The 18,887-nt window shown below is 38.9% G+C and overlaps 1 protein-coding gene across 3 annotated transcripts in view; it reads left to right on the forward strand.

The window, feature by feature from the left end:
- MICU1 (mitochondrial calcium uptake 1) overlaps positions 1-18,887 on the forward strand; it is a 193,504-nt gene that overhangs the window by 132,221 nt on the left and 42,396 nt on the right. For all 3 annotated transcript variants that reach the window (XM_067710605.1, XM_067710607.1, XM_067710606.1), the window contains one exon: positions 12,450-12,587. In XM_067710605.1, coding sequence (XP_067566706.1) covers positions 12,450-12,587 — 138 coding nt within the window. The remainder of the gene's footprint in view (positions 1-12,449; positions 12,588-18,887) is intronic.

Consider the following 18,887-nt stretch of genomic DNA (forward strand, 5'->3'; position numbering starts at 1 on the left):
TTGGGCCACTGCCCACTTTTTGGCCTTTTATGGTCAGCCTTGGAACTGTCATGGTGCTGGTGGGTGTGTCACTTAACATGCTAACATATTACAATGAGCGTATAATGAAATTTAAGGTCCACTGGAAGTCAAATCTTCTGCCATCTTAGACATAACCAGTTCTAACCAGTCTTTGTCATATCCTTAACGGCCGTCATTCTTTTAGAAGCTGTGCTCTGCGCCCTTCCCTGCTCTTTCACTGGGGCCCACTAAAAATGTATATCCTCCTTGCCTCTATTAGGCAAGTTTTGATATTCTGATCATTTGCCAGTAATTGCTGTCTGCTGACTTAGAGAGTTTTTCTCCCATTATGGAAGTGGGAGAAATTACCCGTGTTCTCATATGAAAAATCGTAGCAAGAAGAATTGTTTGCTTCTCTCCCCATTTTTTTTTTTGATCATGTAGTTTTTGACCTTTATTTTATTAATATGTCTTACCTTAATTGACTTTCAGTTGTTAAACTATCCTTTCATTTATGGGATATATTTCACTTGGTCACAGTATTTAATCCCTCATATATTGCTGGATTGGGTTTGCTAATATTTTGTTGAGGCTTTTATTTTTCTTTATTCAGTCATTCACTGTGATGAGGAAGTGATCAACTATGAATACACCAAGCCCAGAGTAAACTGTATGTCTTAATTGTCATCATTATTTTTTAACAGCTTTTCACACTGGCTCGTGCCTTCCAGTTCACTACACCTATAGGTAAAATCAGCACATCAGGCCTTCTCTAGTGGTAATTAGGTGTCAAGTAATGAACACGCTAAACCTCCAACTTTTTTCTGAGTGCTGACGTACTGTCAGCAATGCTCGGACAAAAGCAGTATGGAAATATGTTGTATTTTCAGCTAGACAGTAGATCCCAGAGAGCTGTCTGCAGAAATAATGAAGTCAGAGGAAAACAAACTGACACTCAAATGAGAAAAAATAGCACTTTGCTCTCCTACCAGGATTAGTCCTTGGTTCTTATCTCCTAAAATTGGAGCTTTTATATTTTTTTCCAATAGATAGTCTTTCTGTTTTCCAAAACTCTTGTGATCTCATGAAAAGAAGAATGGCCTTGAACTCTGAATAACGTTGGGCCTCAAATCTCAAAGGAATATATAGTGCCAAGACTAAGGTTTTGTTCATGTTGCTGTGATTTAGAATAAAATGGTTGTTGAAAGCAGAAATTGGATATGGTAAGATCTACTGCCTGCTGAAAGAGTTATCGCAGAGAAAAAAATAGTTTGAGACTAACGTGATATAGCGATTCCATGTGGAAACACTAACTTCATGGATTGATTGGAATATTAAATAGCTGTTAACTTTGCCAGAATTTGGGGCTTGTTCATATTGATCAAGGTCATATCTTAGGAAAAAATAAGCACACAAATTTTGTATAATTCAAAATGCTGTGTGAAATAGTGTATAGAAAGCACTTAAAACAGGATCTGGCACATAATAAGTGCTATATAAGTATTCGCTATTATGAATGATAGAGAATGGATTATTCTTTAACAACCTGAGGAATTTTTCTAACTAAGTCCTTTCAGGCCTTCTTTTCTTTGGAACTGAACTATTTTTTTCTTGCTTTCTCCATCACTCCATAGCTGATTATATACATTTAAACAAAAAAAGGAAGTTAACTGGAGCTTATTCCCTCAATAAGGAGAATCTGGTTAAGTTAGGCTTAAATGACCCCATTTTAGTCTAAATTCCCAAACATTAAGACTAGTTTAAAAAAAAGTCAGCAGACTGGAGGATTTTATTTTTTATTTAATTTAATTTAATTTATTTATTTATTGGGGTTTTTTTAAGATTCCCTGTTGGTTTTATTTATTTAATTAATTTTTATTGGAGTATAGTTGATTTACAATGTTGTGTTAATTTCTGCTGTACAGCAAAGTGAATTAGTTATACATATACATATATCCAATCCTTTTTAGATTATTTTCCCATATAGGTCATCAGAGAGTATTGAGTAGAGTTCCCTGTGCTATACAGTAAGTTCTTATTAGTTATCTATTTTATATATAGTAGTATGTATATGCCAATCCCAATCTCCGAATTTATCTTTTCCCCCCCTTCCCCCTTGTTAACCATTGGTTTGTTTTCTACATCTGTGACTCTATTTCTGTTTTGTAAATAAGTTCATTTGTACCATTTCTTTAGATTCCACATATAAGCAATATCATATGATATTTGTCTTTCTCTGTCTGACTTACTTCACTCAGTATCTGGAGGACTTTTTAAAACAAACTTAGCTTTTGTTCTGAGGATTTAATCATTTTCATTGATTGACACTGAGGAATATGTTTTAATATTTTAGGTTATGTTTCCTTTTTTTAAATGAAGAAATGATAAGTCAATACTTAATTAGCCTCTTATCTAACAAGGAAAGAGTTGCTAGATATAAACCAGTGAAACAAGTTGCAGAGAGAAAGATCCATGTGTTTCACCACAATAAAGATTTAAAACTTGTGTACATAAAACGGACTTAAAATTAAAAGATGGGCAAACTGGGTAAAAAAATTTATACTGTATTAATTAAGGGTAAATATTTTTAATCTTATAAATTAATGAGACAGATATCAGCACTTCTGTAAGTGAATAGGCAAGGAACATAAAAAATTCAGCGGAAGAAATAGAAATGAGCAGTACACATGTTTGAAAAACGGTCAGCCTCACTAGTAATCAAAGAAATACTAATTAAAATGGGTTACCATTTTTACTCTAGCAAAGATTTTTAAAAATTATACTTGATGTTGTCAAGGGTGTTCTAATATACTATTAAGATTATAAATTGATACATCTTTCTGGAGATTAATTAGGCAATATATGTCAAAAGCATTAAAGAGTTTATACCTACCGTTTTTTTTTTGAAACATAGCTTGAAGATATCTCCAAGTTATTCTTTTTTTTTTATTTTAATACATTTATTTATTTATTTATTTTTGGCTGTGTTGGGTCTTTGTTGCTGTGCGGGCTTTCTCTAGTTGTGGCAAGTGGGGGCTACTCTTCATTGCAGGCGCGGGCTTCTCATTGCGGTGGCTTCTCTTGTTGCAGAGCACGGACTCTAGGCGTGTGGGCTTCAGTAGTTGTGGCTCGCAGGCTTGAACCCATGTCCCCTGCACTAGCAGACGGATTCTTAACCACTGCGCCACCAGGGAAGCCCTATACCTACCATTTTTACACACACTAGGTTGGCAAAAAATTAAAAGTCCGACAATACCAAGTACTGGTGAAGGTGTGAAGCAATGGGAGCTCTTATACATGGCTGATAAAAGTATTGGTGTGAGTCTTTCGGAAAATAATTAGATATTACCTTGATAAGCCAGCAGTTCCACTTCTAGATATATACCCTAGACTTGGAACTCTTGTTACTGTTTCACCAGGACACTGGTATAAGAATATTCATAATAGCATTGTTCCTAATAGCAAAAGACTGACAATAACTCAGATGTCCATCTGTAGGAAAACTGATAAATAGTGGTATTTTCAAATACTAGAAATCTATAGTAGAGTAAAAATGAAAGAAGCATGCTTAAATGTAGCAACAGGGATGAATTCTAGAACTATGTTGATTGAAAAAAGCAAATCGCAGAAGAGTACATCCAGCATGATACCATTTTATAAAGTTCAAAAGCAATGGGCTTCCCTGGTGGCGCAGTGGTTGAGAGTCCGCCTGCCAATGCAGGGGACACGGGTTCGTGCCCTGGTCTGGGAGGATCCCACTTGCCGCGGAGCGGCTGGGCCCGTGAGCCATGGCCACTGAGCCTGCGCGTCCGGAGCCTGTGTTCCGCAACGGGAGAGGCCACAACAGTGAGAGGCCCGCGTCCCGCGAAAAAAAAAAAAAAAAGTTCAAAAGCAAGAAGAAATAAATAATATTGTTTAGGGACACAAACGTGTTTTAAACTAAACAAAAATAACAAGACAATAAAGAAAGAAGTCCAGTGGTGGTTACCTCTTAGGGGAGGCAGAGGGATGAGCTTCAACTGTTCGTTCTAATGCTTCCTCTCTCAGATTAGTGGTAGGTTCATGAGTGTTTTTTTTATTATGCTTCATGACTTGTCTATTATATATATTATTTTGTATATATCAAATACTTAATAATAAAATATTGTCAGAGCCTATAGATTTTTATTTCATAATTCATTTCTAGAGATCAACCCCAAAATAATGATGAAAAAATAAATACAGAAAAAGTTTATCCCAGTGGTGATATTTATTATAACCAAAAATTGAAAAAACCTAGATGTCCAACACTATTTTTTATATCCTGCTTTGTTCAAAAATGATTTAAGAAAGGCTTAAAGAATATATTCAGTGAGACAAAAGTAAAATAAAACTTGCTGAGAAATGAAAGTTAAAAGATGGAAGAAGGTTGGGACTTCCCTGGTGGTCCAGTGGTAAAGAATCCACCTTACAATGCAAGAGACGTGGGTTCAATCCCTGTTCAGGTAACTAAGATCCCACATGCCACAGGGCAACTAAGCCCATGTGCCACAACTACTGAGCTAGCGCGACTCAACTAGAGAGGCTGCGTGCCGCAAACTACAGAGCCCACGCACCCTGGAGCCTGTGTGTCACAACTAGAGAGAATCTGGTGCACAGGAACAAAGAGCCCGGGCGTCACAACAAAAGCTCCCACATGCCTCAACGAAGATCCCGCGTGCCAGAACTAAGACCCGATGCAGCCAAAGATAAATAAAATAAATAAATAAATAATAAATAAATCTTAAAAAAAAAAAGAGGTGGAAGAAGGTTGAGAGAAAGCCAGGAATAAGGTTATTATGAAAAATATGTCATAAATTCCTGTTTTTATTAGAGGGGGGCCACAAACTTGACTCTAAGCTTTTAGTAACCAGGATAAAAAAGGAAACATGATTGTTGGTGCCTTTAAGATAAGAAAACAAATCAACTGTTTTGATTGAGACCAGAGAGAAGTTTCTCCCCAGATTAACTGTGTGAGCAAGTTATTTAACTTCTCTCTGCTTTTGTGTCCATGTCTATAAAATAAAACAACAACAACAATAATACCTGTTATATAACATTGTGAGGATTACATCAGGTAAGTTCCTAGGACAGCACCTGGCAAGTTAGTAAGCACTCAAATATGTTACTGATTAGCCATATTTAATGACATTCTCGGGAGTTCCCTGGTGGCCTAGTGGTTAGGATTCCGGGCTTTCACTGCTGTGGCCCGGGTTCAATCCCTGGTTGGGATTCAGACCCAGGCCTTGCTGATTCTAAAGCCTGTATTCTTAGTCATTTAAATATATTACCTTGTATGGAATGAAACCCAAACTTATCAAACCTTGAATCCCTTTGTTCCAGATTTAAAATATTTTTCTCCAACACCCTTAGTCAGATATACCCTGATTTTTATTAACCTGTATTAAGTTCATACATCAGTCTTGTTATCTTCCTGATTTTTACCATCAGACTGGAAAGTTAATCCTTTTCTGGTCTGTGTGATTTGTACTCATGTCTTTTAGTCACTTGATTTGCTCTCCAGCATGAACTTTCTTAATTAAATGAGATAATCCTATATTACTGTACTAGATTGAAATTATGACTATACACAGCTGCCTGCTCTGTTTTCAACCCCAAGGCACTGACTATCCTCTGCCTGTTTATCTTAATTTTTTATTAATTAATTAATTTATTATATTATTTTGGCTGCACTGGGTCTTCATTGCTGCGCGCGGGCTTTCTCTAGTTGCGGCAAGCAGGGGCTACTCTTTGTTGTGTTGTGTGGGCTTCTCATTGCGGTGGCTTCTCGTTTGTGGAGCATGGGCTCTAGCCACGCAGTCTTCAGTAGTTGCGGCCCGTGGGCTTAGTAGTTGGGGCATGCGAGCTCAGTTGTTGTAGCTCACGGGCTGTAGAGTGCAGGCTCAGTAGTTGTGGCACATGGGCTTAGTTGCTCCGCAGCGTGTGGGATCTTCCCAGACCAGGGATCGAACCTGTATCCCCTGCATTGGCAGGCAGATTCTTAACCACTGTGCCACCAGGGAAGTCCCTTAAATACCATTTTAAATGGAAAGAATCCTTGGATTTGAAGCAGAAGAGTCAAGCAGCTTAGTTTGGTAATCTATAACCTCATGGTCCCAGATGCTAATGGATTGTTTTGGTCCTTGCTCAGGGCACTGAACCATGTTGCCTTCATTCCAAATTGTAGGCCTTCTTCCTTAGCCAAAAGACAATCATATTAGGGTTGACAGTGAAGATGTATCTTATATTTAAAGATCAAGAAAATGCAGGCTCCAGGCAGTTTGACCTGGGGCTCTCTGATGTCCATTGCCAATTGTAGAAACAGATTTCATATTCAAACTGTGAAATGTATGTTATGCTCACTGGGTGGTTTGCAGTAGAGAACTTTGCCTGTAATCATTTTTCCTCCTGATGGCAAAACGGACAGTTTTTCTGAGACTCCTGGTAGTAGCAGCAGTGACATGGTTCAGATCTCAAAAGCCAAATACTGTCAGATTGAAAAACAGATATATTCAGCTCAGTGGCTTGAGATTACTATGCATTACTTGAATTGTACAGTTCAGAAGCTAGAAAAAGCCTATGAATAAAATTATCATTCTGAAATACTTGTAAAAGGGCAGGGTTTACTCTGAGGGATAGACAGAGTCTCCTGAAACATAATTTTGTGAAAGAGAATAAGGTTGACGTTTACATTTGTTGAAATATATTAACTTCAAAAGACTTTAATAAATCAAGACCCAGTTGCAGATACTGATTTCTTTTTCCTTTTACTATTTTTCTAATCTTATTTTGGCCTTTGTTTATAATACATGTTTTCTTCCCTTCCTGACTTCCCTTCTTCCTTAAATCATTTCATCTCTAGATGCTAATGGATATATAGACCATCTGTCCTTCCAAAAAGCTGTTCTTTCTCTCAACAAGGGGCAAGGGTGGGAACAAGAAGCCAGGAAAAATCTTACAGACAGTCTTTCGGCTCCTCTTCTCTGGCCCCTCTTTGCCTGCTCTGCAGCCCCCTGGGGAAACAACAGGGAGCCAACAGCTTACATCCATTTGAGAAAGTGGCAGTGGCACAGAAGAGAAAATGCTAAGTTGTTCATTTCTCTTCCTAGACTCAGAGAAACAATGCAGATGGTGAGTGGTGTGCTGGAATGCACCTATTCTGTGCCACAGGATCCAAAAGAATGGAATTTCTTTTTTTTTAATTTTATTGAAGTATAGTCAATTTACAATATTGTGTTCTTTTCAGGTGTACAGCACAGTGATTCAGTATTTTTACAGGTTATACTCCATTATAGGTTACTACGAGATGATGGGTATAATTCCCTGTCCTATACAGTATATCCTTATTGTTTATCTATTTTATACATAGTAGTTTGTATCTGTTAAGCCCATACTCCTAATTTGTCCCTCCCTCCTTTCCTCTCCCCTTTGGTAACCATAAGTTTGTTTTCTATATCTTTGAGTCTGTGTCTGTTCTGTATATATATTCATTTGTATCATTTTTAGATTCCACATATAAGTGATATCATACAGTATTTGTCTTTCTCTGACTTATTTCACTAAATATAATGTTCTCTAGGTCTACCCACATTGCTGCAAATGACTATATTTCATTCTTATTTTTATGGCTGAGTAGTATTCCATTGCATATATGTACTACATCTTCTTAATCCAGTCATCTATTGATGGGCACATGAGTTGCTTCCATGTCTTGGTTATTGTAAATAGTGCTGGTATGAACATTGGGTTGCATGTATCTTTTGAATTAGCATTTTCATTTTTTCCAGATATATATGCAGGAGTGGAATTGATGGGTTATATGGTACTTCTATTTTTAGTTTTTTAAGGAACGTCCATGCTGTTTCCTTAGTGGCTGCACCAATTTACATTTGCACCAACAGTAAAGGAGGAGGGTTCCCTTTTCTCCACACCTTCTCCACCACTTATTTGTAAATGTTTTGATGATAGCCAATCCGACAAGTGGGAAGTGACACCTCATTGTGGTTTCAATTTGTGCAATTCTCTTATAATTAGTGGTGTTGAGCATCTTTTCATGTGCCTGTTAGCCATCTGTATGTCTTCTTTGGAAAAATGTCTATTCAGGTATTCTGACCATTTTCTGATTGGGTTGTTTGGGGTTTTTTTGATATTGACTTGTGTGGACTGTTTGTACATTTTGGATATTAATCCCTTGTTGGTCTCATCATTTACAAATACTTTAAGTTTAATTAGGTCCTTTGGATTTTGGTTTTTGTTTTTTTTTTTCCCCCTTTGGCCTTAGGAGACTGATCCCAGAAAATATTGTTACAATTTATGTTAAACTGTGTTTTTTTCTGGGAGTTTTATGGTTTCAGGTCTTATGTTTAGGTCTTTAAACCATCTTGAGTTTATTTTTATGTATGGTATGAGGGAATGTTCTAGTCTCTTTGTTCTCCATGTGTCTAGTTTTCCCAGCACCACTTATTGAAGAGATGGTCTTTTCTCTATTGTATGTTCCCACTCCCTTTGTCATAGATTAGTTAACCACAGGTGTGTGGGTTTATTTCTGGGTTCTCTATTTTGTTCCATTCAGCTTTACGTCTGTTTTCATGCCAGTATGCTGTTTGGATTACTGTAGCTTTGTAGTATAGTCTGAAGGAGCAATGAAAATTGTGGATGGTGTCCTGGAACACACACATTCTGTGCCACAGGATCAAATAGAATGGAATTTCTTAATTGTCATTGAAGTGGAACTTAAGATGCTCAAGCAATATTTGGTAAATAAAACACAAGCCAATCATATGAATTGCCTCCAGATATACAATTAGGAACTTTCTACACTGTGATGATTTTGCAATAACCTATGTCTTTCCCCAAAGACCCTCTCATGACCTTGAGAATTACATTCATATGGTGCCACATGATTTCAAGCTATTGCCCTTGAAAATTTAGCCCTAATGCAGGTCCTTGAGAAACGACTATTAAAGCTCCCTAGCCTAGTAGGTCTTCATTGTTGCCCCAAATCAAATTACAGAGGAGGTAGTAAACTTTGAAGTGGGCTATACTACATGGAGCTGAGTTTTATAGTTTTTAAGCCGTTTCATGTTCCAACCACATCAAAATATTAATAATAATAATGATAGAAAAAGATAAGTCTGTGTTTTCAAAGAACATGAGTAAAAATGCTGATTTGAGCACTGGAATTGTTACTTGGGGATGTCCACTGGAAATTCTTTACTGCCTTTGAAACATAGCAGAGGTGAGGTTTTATGCACCTGTGGAGAGCAGATGAATGCAGTCTTTCATAAACCTTGAGCACACTGCTGCTGCTGCCAACACTATGAAAAGAGACATTGCAACCTTGAATCTATCTTGTAGGATGCAGCTTAACTCATCTAGTTCAAATGTATGGGATTTCTCCACAGCTGTGAAATCTCCCAGATAAAGGTAAAGTGAGCACCCTAAATTGTTGAAGCCTAGGACCATAGCTTTGCTTCGCTTGCTTTGAAGAAGCCCAACTTTGGCCGGGGTATCACATTTCACTGCAAATCTGATTTAAACACTGCAGATAGTACTCCCATTTGTAAAAATTTTATCAGTCCTCCATTTTGTTTCAGGATGGTAAACTGAATCATAAATCAAACTTAAATCCTGAAAACTTTTGGTACTGTCAAAAATTAATCAGCTCTGTAGAAGTGATGGTATGACAAACATGAAATACTGAGTGGCTGAGTTACAAATGAGGCTTTCACTTAATATTGATGATGTTGATTTCTTTGGAAGTAGTTTTGCTTCTCACTCAAATATGATTAAATCCCATTGCTTTATAAGTTTATCCAAAACAACATAATGCTATCCTATAGGATGAATATGTACTACTGCTTAAAAGGAGGAAATAGTATGATATTGAGATACAGTCTTTGGATCCAGATAGAGCCGCGTTTGACTCTGAGCTCTAACTTCATGTTCGCTCAGTTTTCTCATCTGTAAAATGGAGCTCATAATACCTACTCCACGAGGTTGTTACAGTGATTAAATGAAAGAATATATGGGTGAAGTACCTGGCTTGTAGTACATTTTCAGTAAGTGATTGCTGTTGTTAAAATGTAATTCTGTGTCTTGCTCACTGACATAAGTCTGACCGGTGAGGAGACAAACTAAGGTGTATATCAACTTACCAAGCTAACCGAGGAAATAAAAACAGAGAGGGGAATTCCCTGCAGGTCCAGTGGTTAGGACTCTGCACTTCCACTAAAGGGGCCATGGGTTTGATCCCTGGTTGGGGAATTAAGATTCTGCATGCTGCGTGGTGCAGCCAAAAAAAAAAAAAATTGAGAGAGAATTTCATTCTTTACGTATTTCCTTATTTTGTGTCTTATGTGTAAATCTTATCTTGTTACTAGATGGTGAAGTTCCTAAGGACAGAAACTGAATCTTCTCCTTTCCCATACTCCACAATGACTAACACACTGCTAAATAACTAGTAGACATTCAGGAAATGTTTGTTGACATGACCTTACTTGGCCATGTCTTATGTCTATTATATAACCCTCTTAGGAGAAGAGGATTATGCCCTGCCACATAGGAATCTGAAAGTTTCCTGGTAACTGATATTTTCCAATAAAACCATGGGGAAATTTTACCGTCTTGAAATCATTTTGCTTTCTAATTGGTTTCTGGGCCTGTCTTTAGCCATTTTATTATTTATGCATTTATAAGTATCATTAACACTGCAGCTGGCATTGAGATAACTTTCTTCTCTCCATTTTTATTTTATTTTATTTTTAAATTTATTTTATTTATTTATTTTTGGCTGTGTTGGGTCTTTGTTGCTGCGCACAGGCTTCCTCTAGTTGCAGTGAGCTGGGGCTACCTTCGTTGCGGTGCATGGGCTTCTCATTGCGGTGGCTTCTCTTGTTGCAGAGCACAGGCTCTAGGCATCCGGGCTTCAGGAGTTGTGACTCGCGGGCTCTAGAGTGCAGGCTTAGTAGTTGTGGCGCACAGACTTAGTTGCTTTGCGGCATGTGGGATCTTCCCTGACCAGGGTTCGAACCTGTGTCCCCTGCATTGGCAGGCGGATTCTTAACCACTCTGCCACCAGGGAAGCCCCTTCTCTCCATTTGTAAATGAAAATCTTAGTTTTCTGATATTACTTAGATTAGCTAGAGGTCCTTTATACTTAACCTCTCCATCTGCATGTTTAAATACACTTCATGATTTTTTAGTAGCTTTATGATAAGTATGCATGTCTAATTGAGGCATCCTACGCTCTATACATTTTTTTCAAGCTCTGTTGTTGTTCTAGCATTTGATTACCATTTTGGGGGAAATCTGAAGACACTACTCTTCTTTGAAATGCTTAGAGGTCTGAATGTATAACAATATTAAGTACAGATCAAGGAACTGATATGACTTTTACATATGTATACTTGATCAAATTTGTAATAATTAGCTTTTAAGTTTTCTCTGAGTAGCAGGGACATGGATGATCCAGAGAGCACTTATTACTAATACTATTACTCATGAATTTGAATGGAGTTTTAACATTGTTTTTATTCCCAGAAGGAAGCTCCTCATCTAGAAGGTATATAAGATGTTATAGCAGCTCTTTTTTTTTTTTTTTTTTTTTTTTTTGCGGTATGCAGGCCTCTCACTGTTGTGGCCTCTCCCGTTGCGGAGCACAGGCTCCGGACGCACAGGCCCAGCGACCATGGCTCACGGGCCCAGCCGCTCCACGGCACGTGGGATCTTCCCGGACCGAGGCACGAACCTGTGTACCCTGCAACGGCAGGCGGACTCCCAACCACTGCGCCACCAGGGAAGTCCCTATAGCAGCTCTTTTTATCCATGAGGAAATTGAGGCTTAGAGTAGTTGGGTAACTTAGTGGCAGAACTGGAATAAGAACACAAATCCTTTGGACTTCCCTGGTGGCGCGGTGGTTAAGAATCCGCCTGCCAAGCAAGGGACAAGGGTTCAAGCCTTGGTCTGGGAAGATCCCACATGCCACAGAGCAACTAAGCCCACGCACCACAGCTACTGAGCCTGTGCTCTAGAGCCTGCAAGCCACAACTACTGAGCCCACGTGCCACAACTACTGAGGCCCACGCACCTAGAGCCCATGCTCCGCAACAAGAGAAGCCACTGCAATGAGAAGCCTGTGTACCTCAACAGAAGAGTAGTCCCCACTCGCTGCAACTAGAGAAAGCCCACGCACGTCAATGAAGACCCAACACAGCCAAAAATAAATAAATAAAATAGATACATTTAAAAAAAAAAAGAACAAAAATCTTGTTTCTGACTGATTTTTTTAAATCTTGGTGAGAATTATAGTTCAAAATATGGTCCCAGCCATCACCTATTCTCTGCCATCCAACACAGTTGATCATTCCACATTCTATGTCAAAGTACTTTCCATTTGACCCCATGAACACTGTTTCTGTTCCCTTCCCAGTTTGAACGCCATGACCCTGTGGATGGGAGAATCACCGAGAGGCAGTTTGGTGGCATGCTGCTGGCCTACAGTGGGGTACAGTCCAAGAAGTTGACTGCCATGCAGAAGCAGCTCAAGAAGCACTTCAAAGAGGGAAAGGTAGGTATCTTTGCCTAGAGGAAGAAGAGGAACCATGGGAGCATATTGTTATTGCAAAGGCACTAACATAATGAGAGTGAAATAATGACTAATTATGACTGATTTCAATTTATCTCTGATACCTGAAAAAAAAAAAAAAGAGCAGTGAGTGAGGGAGAGGGGAGAGCCCCAAATGACCCCATGTTTTTTGTTCAGACCACGGGTGGCACCATGAACTGAGATTGCGAATTTAAAGAGACAGGCTGGTTTACAGAGGGAGATAAAGTGTTCACTTTTAGATATCTTGAGTTTAAGATGCCTGTGGACTATCCAAGCAGAGATGGTTAGCAGCCAACTGGATATTCAAATCTACTTTAGAGGACTGAGATAGATTTGGGAATCATCAACACACTATTGGAATTAAAACCACAAGAATGGATGAAGTTGCCCAAGGAGGATATTAAACAGAAAAGAACTGTGAGCCAAGGGCAAGATCAAGTAGAAAAGAAACATTTAAGGAGCTCCAGAATGAAATCTTGAGGAAATGGTTAGAGAAATACCTAGAGGAAGTAGTGAAATCAAAGCCAAGGCAGAAGAGTGTTCATGAACTAAGGGGTCTACAGTGTCATATGGAACCAAAAGGGTCCAGTAAAATGAGATGATAAATACCCATTGGTTTTGGTAAAATGGTGATCTTTGGGAGAGCTGTTTTATTACAGTGGTCCAATTGGAAGGCATATTAGAACAACAAGTAAGGAAGTAGAAAAGAAGGAAAGAGGAAGAATGGAGAGGAAGCTCCAGAAAGAAGAAATAGCATATGTTTAAAACTCTGAGGCAGTGTATTACTCTGCTTAGGTTGCTATAACAAAATACTACAGATTGGGTGGCTTAAACAACAGGAATTTCTTTTCTCACAGTTCTGGAGGCTAGAAGTCCATGATCAATGTGCCAGCAAACTGGGTTTCTAATGAGGGCTCTCTTCCTGTCCTATAGACAGCCACCTTCTTGCTATGTCCTCACATGATCTTAGTGTTTGTGCAGAGAGAGAAAGCATGCTCTCTAATGTGTCTTCTTGTAAGGACACTAATCCTATAGGATCAGGGCCCCAGTCTTGTGACCTCATTTAACCTTAATTATTTTCTTAGAGACCCCATCTCCTAATATAGCCACAGTGGGGGTTAAGGCTTCAGTGTGTGAGTTTGGGGGTGGGGGGGACACAAACATTCAGTCCATAACAAGGAGGAAAGATGAATCTGGCATGTATGAGGAACTAAAAGGGGACTATTGTGGTTGGAGCATACTAACAAAGAGGATAATGATCTAAGATGAGGTCTGAGAGGGAGATGGGGGGCAAGAACATGCAGGCCCTTGTAGGTGTGGAACAAGTTGGGATTCTATTCATAGTGCAAAGAGAAGCTATTAAAGGGTTGTGATCAGTGAAATGGCATGGTTGTGTGTATGTTTAAAGAGATGACTCTAGTTGCTTTATGAAGAGCAGTTGGAAAGGAGCAAGCGTAGAAGCAAAAAGATTGAGAATAAGATTATTAGAGATTTCAGGAGATGATTGGGCCTTTTTTGAGCAGCATTGAGATTAGAGACCATAGATTTGTGACGACACTTGTCAGCTCTGCTCTGTGACACCCTTCAGAGCTGTACCTCGTACAGGAAGAGGCAGATGGTAGAATTGAGTCAGCATGTGGGGTTTTCCAGGTGGTGGGATGAACAAACTGAACCAGAAACTAGTAAAGAGGCCAGATCTCTTAAAGATCACACACACACACACACACACACACACACACACACACACAGCAATGCAAGGGCTAGAACCCAGATCTCATTCTCAATTCAATACCCTTTCCACCTGACAACAGTTACCATTTGGCCATGACTGGGAAACTGACCTGGCACTAAACATGTTCCATGAGGGATTGCCAAGGTAGCGTGGTGTGGTAGACATGGAGCTAGAAGATGAGTTCAAGTCCTGCCTCAGAGATTTCTGTGGACATTAGACAAATCACTTAACATTCCTGGCCTCATGAATTGAAGAGCCTTATCCTAGATGCAGACTCTAAGCTTTAAAGACTCAGTAACTGAAAATAAGAAATAAGATTGCTAGTGCTTGTCGCAGTTTTCTTAGTTATTAGTCTTCGTGCATGAAATCTTGCATGAATAGCATCGCCCCAAGTTGGTGGAAAACAATTCTTATCAGCTAGACTTTTTCCTCCTTGTCTTGGATGTTGAAAAGCTAAACGGACCTCTGAACAGGCTGTGGACTGCAACTGAGAACAGGCTGGATTCTGAGAAAAAGTGTCAGCTTCTCTGAGTTCAGTCCCGCCCAAGGTGTTCCCTTGGCTATGGAGGAAGAGTCATTAACAGAAAGTGACAGAGGACAATGCTTTTCTCCCAGAGAGAACTCCTACACTACCTAGTACCCAGCTCATATCTGTTGGAAATTGTAATTCAGAAAATTAATTGCAAATACAGGTGGATTTTATGGGGAACACTCCTTTCTTTTGACCAGACCTATTTTTAAAGTTTAGTCCAGACATTGATTTGACCTTAAAATAATTATCTATCATGATAGGCTAATTCATGTTTTGTTGTGAATTTATATTTAAAAGCAATAAATTGGGTGTTGGAGACATCTCCCTTAAAGGAGTAAAGTATTTTAGCTTTGGCAGGAGTTAATTTAAGACCTGAAGACCTTGCAAAAGAGCCCTGAAATGAAAGGACAGATTTTGTCAGATGATGTAAATCTGGGGTGCTAAATTATTTCTGGCCCAGAATTTCTAGCCTGCCTTAGCAGGGAGATTGAGATTGACTGTACTCTCGTGTTGATTAAATAGTTTGTGAATATAGCAGTTAACTAAAATGAGAGTTAATGACGGGCCTTTGCTCCTAAGGTTACCAGCCCATCTCTCTGGGACCATTTCCCATTATAGGGGGATCACTGTCTGCTTCCTAATTGCTTCTTTTGTTCCACTTTGGATTTGTTAACATGAAAATGTGTTTTCATTTGGCACATGTTAATCATTTTCTGTGTGGGGTTCTGTACAAAATATGAAACCAGACCTAAAAGATTGAAGGTCCTAGTGGTGGCATTAAATAAATATTTGTGTATTACTTTATTACTATGCAGTGCTTCACAGCCATTTTTCTTTTTTGTGTTTCTAACAGCTTTGTTAGATCTCATTTCACCTTTGAAAATATAGAGACAGAGAGAAAGAGAAATTAATGATCCACCCAGAGTCTGGACTAATAAAATCCAGGGCTTCCTATTACAGATCTTGTCCCTTCTCTAGCAAAATTCTATTTCTCCTAACCATACTCTTGCTGTAAAGCGGTGCTTTAGACCTGGTCTCCCAGTAGGCTCGCTTGGTGAATTTTTCACAAAAGTGGTGCTGGGACCCTCTTCAAAGTAACTACATAAGAAGCTCAGTGGGTGAGTCCAGGCATCAGTAGTTCTTAAAAGTCTCCCCAGGTGGTTCTAATGTGCAGTTAGGCTTGCTCCATCAGCATCTCTAGTTTTGTTCCTGAGTAATAGCTGGAAGAATTGGGGAACCTGCCATGCCTGGAAAAATTACTCTATTCATGCTCTGGGTAACTGCCATGTTTCTTACTTAACAAAGACAGATTTTTCTTCTCTTTCTTTCTTTTTTTGCTTTCTGAGAAACATGTTTTGTTTTTGCTTTGTTTTAAAGTTTAGTCCCTATCCTCTATCAGATTGTCCCCATTCCCCTCAGTATCTTTTTTTTCTGTGACTTTTTCTTCTAGGTCAAATCTGACTCAACTTTAACTTTTCTTTTACTTTCCATCCTCCAAATTACCTTCTTCTCCTCATTAAAAGAAAGACAGAGTTTTCTGAGACTTCATAAGTATAATTCACAGTGGTCGTTCTCTATGGTTAAGAGTGCAGAAACTGGTCTTCCCCGGTGGCACAGTGGTTGAGAGTCCGCCTGCCGATGCAGGGGACACGGATTCGTGCCCCGGTCTGGGAAGATCCCACATGCCGTGGAGCGGCTGGGCCCGTGAGCAATGGCTGCTGAGCCTGTGCGTCTGGAGCCTGTGCTCCGCAACGGGAGAGGCCACGGCAGTGAGAGGCCTGCTTACCGCAAAAAAAAAAAAAGTGCAGAAACTGCAAACTTTAATAATTTAGCAAATCCACTCAAGGATGAATTGAAAATTACAGTTCAGTGGCAGACATTGCTATGTTCAAGACACAAAGCCAGGTGCTGTGAGAAAGGTGAAAGATAAAACCATCACCTATCTGTAATAGTTTAGTAAAAAATAGATGTATGCAAAGAACTATGTAATTTCATATTCAGTATTTATTGAGCATCCACCATGTGCCAGGCACTCTTCTAAATATTGGGAACACAGGAATGAGCAAAACCAAGTCTCTGCCCTCAAGTGGAGGGAGACAGATAATAAACAATTATGGCACAAGACAACTCACTCAACTTTGAGCCTCTTGAGAGCACTGTCTTACTCATCTTTGCCATCCTCTATACGATGTTGCATAGGCAAATGTTTGTCAAATGCATTGATGAATGTATATTAAGTACCCTAATAAAGATAATGAGATCTTTTGGGAGCACCAATGAGAAAGATTAGAACCAGCTGAAGAGACTAAGTAAGAATTCTTGTACCTTGGAGGAGGTACAATTTGAACTTTGCCTGAAAGGCAGAGTAGGATTTTGACAAACAGAGGTTATAAAGGTATTTGCTTTTGCTATGTGATTCCTCTTACAGCCCTATCCTCAGCAGTCTTTGTGTATAGCATTATTTATTAATCTTGCTACTAGCCATTAAGTAGAGTTAGTACTTCAAAAACCAATTTTAATAAAACTATTAGATTATTAACTTTTCATGTTTTCTGTGGATAATATTCATGTGGGCTCCTCTGTTCACATATTCTCACAGATATTTGAGAGGTGAACCACATTGTGGTCTTCAGAGGATATCAGATTCTAGAAACATTGCTAGCAGAGCCCTTGAAAAACTCTAACTCAATTATTGGGTGCCCACCAAAGCCACTATGTATAGCACCCGAGGTGTGACCCTTAAACTAAAAAAAGATTAGAACTCTACTGATTTGCTTTGTTTTACTGATTAGCTTTGAAACCTTTACTTCCCCCAAAGGAGTACTAAACTGTGAATTACTATTAAGAGATTTAATTTAATGGATTTTTTCCCCTGTTTTATTTTTGGTTTTCCCCACACACAATTATTTTCATATACCTCAACCTTTTCCCTATTTCCTATCCCTCAAGGCCCTACACATACCAGAGAAGAGAGTGTATTTCAGAGCATAACTGAGTAAATTCACTGCCGCTGGCTCTGTAGTAATGAGCCTGCCAGCTTACTAAGGACTTTGCCCTATTATTTACTGAGTACTTTTTATGTACTAGGCATTTTACTTATCTTCTCCCTAATTATCACATCCTGCTTGGTGGATAGAATCCCCGTTTTTGAGATGAAAAATACTTTTTCTGAGCCTTAGTTATTTGTCTGAGTTCACACAGTGTCTTAAGAGGTGGCACTAGGATTCAAAGCCAGGACTGTCTCATTCCAGAATCCATAATCTTCCTACTAATGAACCTGTTTATTGTCACTGTTTATTCTCCATGATTTGAATAAGCAGAAAGGTTTAGAGGAAACAAGAAAAACACTGTTGCTATACTCTAACCTATAGGTTCTTAGTGAGATAGCTAGAAAGGTAAATTATGGAATCAGATTGTAGAGGACCTTGTATACTAGGCTAAGAAGTTTGTGGTCTTTCCAGTTGACAGTGGATGTCACTGATATTTTGTCAGCAGGAGGAATGAACATATGAAGAAAGTGATGTTTCAGGACTATTAGGTTCTTATAGAAATGTAAGTAATGGAAATGGTGTAATTTCCCCCTGCTGCCAGACACCAACCAGTTGAAGAAAAGTCTGCACTTTGCAATGGGGAAATGCTTTATTGGAGCAAGACAAGTACAGAAACATCTCTGAAAAGGTACCCAAGAAATTGGTGACAGTGACCACATGTAGGGAGGGAGACTGGATGACAAGGGAAAGGAAGAATTACTTGGTGCTGTGTAACATTTTGTACCATATCCATATATTACCTGGTGTAAAAATAATTTAAATGTTTTTAAAAACTAAGCAGAAAATGGAGCAGATGAGAGATTAGATTGGTGAGAAACATAGCATAGAAGGAAGAAGGAAGGAGACTTATTTTTTTAATGGGCCACAGAGAGAGCTCAGGCAATTAGATTGATTCTTGGCAGATGGATTTGCTATGACCAATTAAAAGACAAGGCAAGAAATCACCG

Source organism: Pseudorca crassidens, chromosome 16, assembly GCF_039906515.1.
Source record: "Pseudorca crassidens isolate mPseCra1 chromosome 16, mPseCra1.hap1, whole genome shotgun sequence".
Taxonomy (NCBI): domain Eukaryota; kingdom Metazoa; phylum Chordata; class Mammalia; order Artiodactyla; family Delphinidae; genus Pseudorca; species Pseudorca crassidens.